The following is a 5,614-nucleotide window of genomic DNA, read 5'->3' as shown; positions in this document are numbered from 1 at the left end:
AGCATAGGGCAAACAGTCTATACCAAGATTGTGATAAAAATGGGATTATCCCCACAAAACCACAAGGGCACAGGCGATCAACAAGATAGTAAGTCCATAATAAAGAAATTTCATTTAATCTATTAGTCAAAATGGCAACTAGTTCGAGGACTTCCAAAAACACCATAAAGTAATCACAAGTGGTGAAACAAGCCACGTACAATATCAATAGTACTTATCCATAGAAGATGTTTCATTTAAACTAGGATAGAGATAATTGCGATCCATAGCATGTTCAGATGCTTGAATATAAATACAATGACCAATCATTTATGAAGAATTCACTCAAGTATAAACTACCATTCATTATCATTTTGACTGAATATTAAATTAAAAAATTGATGAACTAAATGAACTAAGATAATTATCATGATGTAGAAAAGCTTGAAGGTAATCTTCACCTCTCAAGTCGGGTCCACTTTTCAACAATTGTTGGAACATGCCGCACACTTTAGGATCAAATCCTTTCTGGTAGGACGGAAATGATCTCACCACTGGCCAAGATTGGCTAGATTCGGGGGCCAACTGAGTCGACTTGGTGCTACTCAGCTCTCGCACTGCTTCTCTTACTCTTCTCTCTCCCTTTCTCTCTCCTTCTTTCTCTGCCTTTTTCCAGAAGTTCAGAGGTGCCCTGAACCAGACCGGTGATTGGACTGGAACTCAGAGGATAGACTGAGTTACGCCAGTGAGTCCCAACTCAGCAGCGTGTCAACTCAAGTTCCCTGCTCCTGTCGATTCTCCCATACTCTATCTTATCTCATTCTTCTTATCTTCTTCTTCCTTTTCTATTTCTCTTCTTCTCCCTTCCTCTTTCTTTCCTGTTGGAAGGCGTACAGCAATGGACTCGATTGAATCTTTCTGACTCACCTCAATGACTTAATCAAGTCAAGTCAGTTCGGTAAGGACAATATAAGCTCCGATTTTCTCTCTTTTCTTTGTCTTCTTCTTCCTCCTCCTTCCTTCTCTTGCTTTCTTCTTTTCTTTTGCTCTTCCTCTCTTTATTTTCCTCTTCCGCAGTGTCCAGCAACTCGGCCCAACGTGAGACTCAATCCGAGTTGGATTGGTGAGGCAGTGAGTTAGCGGCTAGATGGGTCGTTTGGGCCCTCTCTCTCTCTCTCTCTCTCTCTCTCTCTCTCTCTCTCTCTCTCTCTCTCTCTCTCTCTTCCTGATTTTCTTCTTTCATCCTTCCTTTCCTTTTCCTTTTCTTCAGCTGTGGAGTTCCAGTAAGGTCTGGACTCAACTAGACGGTGAGTCAGAGACCCGGCTCAGTTTTGAACCGAGTCAACTCAGTGCAACAATCACAGCGTTGCCCTCTCTCACCCTCTTTCGACCCTAAAAGGGCATCCTTTAATAGGCTATATTAACCTATTCTAGACGGTTCGACTGCAACTAATCGATGGGATTAGTTACGAATTTGCGGCTCATAATCGCGAAAGTTTCCTATAGCAAACTTGGATTGTGTTTGCATGGCTGCAATCCAATGTTACAGTTGGATTTCTACACCATGGCCCACCGAATGGATGGCCTTGATCGTGAAACAAGACTCATTGTAAGATGGTGGGTAGCCACGGTTAACAGGGAAGATGATCTCTTCGACAATGGCGGTTTCATGATGAGTGGCTAATCTGGTGATCAGATACGTATGGATGGTTTGGATGAGTCCACCTATCACTGCGGGACCCACTTTTCGGAGGAACATTCTTCCAAACTTGGTGCGTTCCGAGATTTTCGGTCACGGGTGGATTTCTCGGGCGAGGATGAGTTTCTCGCGAGACCTCTTCATTTCACAAGATAGGGCATTGTTTGCCCTAAAACGGACGCTCCTGATGCATTCAAAGCACCTTCTAGAAACGTCCCAGCGGTTGGGATCAGTTCTTCCCATTAACAGAAAGATTCTTTTTGCTTTTTCTAGTTAAGGAAAAGAACCCTAAAAGGAAATGAACAAAAGGTTGAGATGGAAAAGTGGAGCTGACTCGAATTGCCAGTTCATAAGAGGAACTGGATTTTCGTTCTTGGAAATGAGCGCACGCACCCGTCTGTTTACACCGGAGATCGTGTGCATGCACACGTACTTTGACGCGCAAGAAGGGTGTCGGTTTGGACGGATTTGAACGACTGAAGAGATGGACGGTTTGGATTTTTAAGACGTGCAGTGTAGGTGGGCCATGATCGATGTAAACGAATGACACCCGTTCGTTGGCAGAAAATGTAAAAGAAGAAGAGGAATTTTCCTCTTCGGCGTCGAGTCAAACACGGTTTGACCGGGTCCACAGCCTGGTGCACCGCGGGTGCGCACTTACTATGGTACACACACCTTAAGTGTGGGGCCCACAATGATATTTTGTGAAATCTGATCCGTCCATCAGGCCCCACTGCCCTTAATAAATATTTAGATCAATGATTAGGTAAATCCAATGAGCAGGTGGGCGACACTACTAACCTTTGTGAATCTTATTAACGTTTACTGACATTTTAACGGTCAGATCGAACTGAAGATGAACATCAACAGTCCAAAGTATTCTAGGCTCCTTTTGAGTGATAGTCTGTAGTAAATTTAGGGGTCATATAACCAAATGGTGAGGATCAAGTTTAAGAATTGTTAGGCTGATCTTGATCCAGTGGTTAGGAATGTTTAGGCCTTCTAAAGTTACTTCCACTTTTACTGATTTGAGGTGTATATTTATAATAAGTTTAATTAAGCAGTCAGATCTCCTATAGATGTGGATCGAGTCTCTCTTGAGTTCTTTAGTCGTTATGATATAGAAGTATGGTCCATTCTTCAGGTTCATGATCACTTCTACTGAAATTTCCCTTAGACGTGGCTAATCGCTATTTGATCACTTAGTCTCTTATTCAAGGATAACGATTTGGTGACCTTAAATTCTATTATTTAAGTGGCACACAAGACTTTGTAACTACTGAGATAAAGATCTATGGTAGATCTCCCAAATCAACGATCAGATGGCCAATCTCTGGATGAAGATTACTCTTAGTGGTCAAAATTTAGGCTAGAATGAAGGTAAATGTTCAAATAAGATATGTTTGTATTTATACTAAGTTAGGTTATACGTAACACCTGAGTGCTGAAAAGTATATGGATGTTACATCACACGTGCTACAATCACTTCATCAAATTTTCCTCACAAATTGCCAAAATAAAGAGAAGGAAAGAAACCTTCTAAACTCCTTATGAATGCATGATTAGCGAAATACATGGATTTTTAACTATATCATATAAAAAGAAAAGCTAGTTATTTGCTGGTGGCTGATGAAACCATGTTCTTCCTCATGCCGTGGTAGGCTGTCATCATCTTATCACGAGGTGGGAGATTCTCTTTGATAACTGGAACTTCGTTGATATTCTTGGCCCATGCATCGAGTGATGGGAATTGATGAGCGTCGAATAGCTTCATGTCCGCCGCTTCCTCCATCGCAGGGAGCCAATGCGGGATCCAACCAGCCACTATATCTACGAACCCGATCGTCTCTCCTCCAAAGAATTTCTTCCCTTCAAGCTCTGCATCGAGGGTCTTGAGCGCTTCTAATGAGGATTCTATTGCTTGTTCTTGCTCTTTTCCTTGCGAAAATAAAGCAGTGAGAATGCTAGAGAAACACTGCATCATTATATAGGAATGTATCATTAGATCTAATTAACCAACTGAACAGATCTATAATTCTGTTTGGATTCTTCTTAACTTGTGGGCATTGTAAATTCCCATGTGGGGCCCACCAAAATGAGTGCAGTATGACCACAACAACCCATATGACCCCCAAAGAATACACTGATTGGAAGATCAACCACTAGGACAAGGGTCTTCCATCTTACTTAGGACTTAATTGGATGGTTACAATCATCTAATTAGCATGACTTTGGGACCATGTGCAAGCCATGGTGGAACCCAACTACCCAAATGTACCATGATCGTTGGTGGGCCGGCTCGAACACCACATTGGATGCCAATAAGTTATCAAGAATTGATTATGGATCATTGCAACCTTAGAATATATACCTAAAAGAAATTGATCTAATTCTCTAAAAAGCTCAACTTGAACTCGTAATCAGGTTGTGTTTGGGGTAGATTTTAGTTTCCCCATACTAGAGTCTGATTTTACCCAAATGTATGTTTTTTGTATAGCCTCATCGAAGCTGGAATAAAATCTTTAGATTTTACCCAAGTTGTGTTTCGATGCTCAATTGAATTAAATTCCAATAATTTGATTCAATTAAGAGTAAACCACCATAGCGGACAACTAGCTCGACTCCAACTCTACTTTGCATCCCTTTTCATGTTAAAGGTAAGAGTGTGTTTGGTTGCATTAAATATATTGAAATTTTGTGATATTTCATAATTAAACAGTCTAATTTGGTGCAATTTTCATGATATTTCATAAAACTTAGCGCAACCAAACACCCCCAAAAATAAATAAAATTAAAAACTCGATTAACAAATGATAAAAAGACCACCTTCTCATCGGCGAACTTGGCCCAGAACCGTGCCATTGCTCGCTGGTAAGGATCTTCAGGCAATATGGGATTTTCCTTCCACGTTTCGTCGATGTATTCGAGAATGACGAGCGATTCCGCGACTGGATTTCCATCGTGCAAGAGCACTGGAACCTTCTTGTAAACAGGATTGTACTTCAAAAGCAATGGACTTTTGTCACGTAGATTTTCATGGACGTATTCGTATGTGATTCCCTTGTGCTTAAGGGCCCATTCAATCCTATAGCAGAGAGGGCTTGGTAATGCTCCAAACAGCTTCACTTCTCCTCCCATTTCCATTGAAATTTCAAGCTGTGGAAGCTCATCTTCTTTCCCTCGCTATTTATATAGATACATTCAAAGAACTAAACATGACGCATGCACGTACGTCAATCTGGCTGTAAAAACAATGGACCCCATTTGGGTAGACCTTTGCGTTCATTTGATGATCTCAACCATCTGTTTGGACTTTTCTGAAATTGAGCTCCTGATTTTTTTTTATTTTTAACCATCCATTTGACTAAGTCAACAATAGTTGGATGGTTAGGACCATATGATCGATCGTTGTGAGTCATTTCCACCATTTGAGCGGTCCAGATTGCAGTATATCTACAACATGTGTAGGATGGAGGGGTGGGCGCCAGCCGATCGAATGATGGTGATGGTGATGACTATGTGGTCTGTTCGGTCAAACATGGAGAGTTGTACTGACGAAACAAATGATCTTATGGGCCAAGTGTATGAAAACCATCCAATGCATGTAGTTTCATTTGGACATGTCCAAAATCCATATAATCAATCTGGACCGTCCACTAGGTCAATGCTACTCTTCCATGGCATTCAATTGAAAAATCTCAGCAATTGAATTCTCCTAAACATCCCTGACTGGACCTACCTCCTATAAATGATCTAGTCCATCCCTTTGTGATGCCGCTGTCTAGGCTTTTTGGGCAACTAATTAGAATTATTTGTTATGGTAACATATTAAGAGTGGCCCGGACCAAATGGGCCGTCCAATTGATGCTATGGATGATCCAGATGTTCAAATGCAATTAATTGCTTTGGAAGGCTGTCATCCAGATTTGACGGTCT

At 41.3% G+C, this 5,614-nt stretch overlaps 1 protein-coding gene across 1 annotated transcript; it reads right to left on the bottom strand.

The window, feature by feature from the left end:
- Positions 1-3,280: 3,280 nt before the first annotated feature.
- On the bottom strand, positions 3,281-4,822 carry LOC131227510 (glutathione transferase GST 23-like). The gene is made up of 2 exons (XM_058223295.1): positions 4,505-4,822; positions 3,281-3,653 (listed from the first exon to the last, which is right to left on the bottom strand). The coding sequence occupies exons 1-2, from the start codon at positions 4,820-4,822 to the stop codon at positions 3,291-3,293; spliced, it is 681 nt and encodes a 226-aa protein (XP_058079278.1). The 3' UTR covers positions 3,281-3,290.
- Positions 4,823-5,614: the final 792 nt, after the last annotated feature.

This window comes from Magnolia sinica, chromosome 15, assembly GCF_029962835.1.
Source record: "Magnolia sinica isolate HGM2019 chromosome 15, MsV1, whole genome shotgun sequence".
Taxonomy (NCBI): domain Eukaryota; kingdom Viridiplantae; phylum Streptophyta; class Magnoliopsida; order Magnoliales; family Magnoliaceae; genus Magnolia; species Magnolia sinica.
This window is presented reverse-complemented; position numbering and strand designations above follow the sequence as displayed.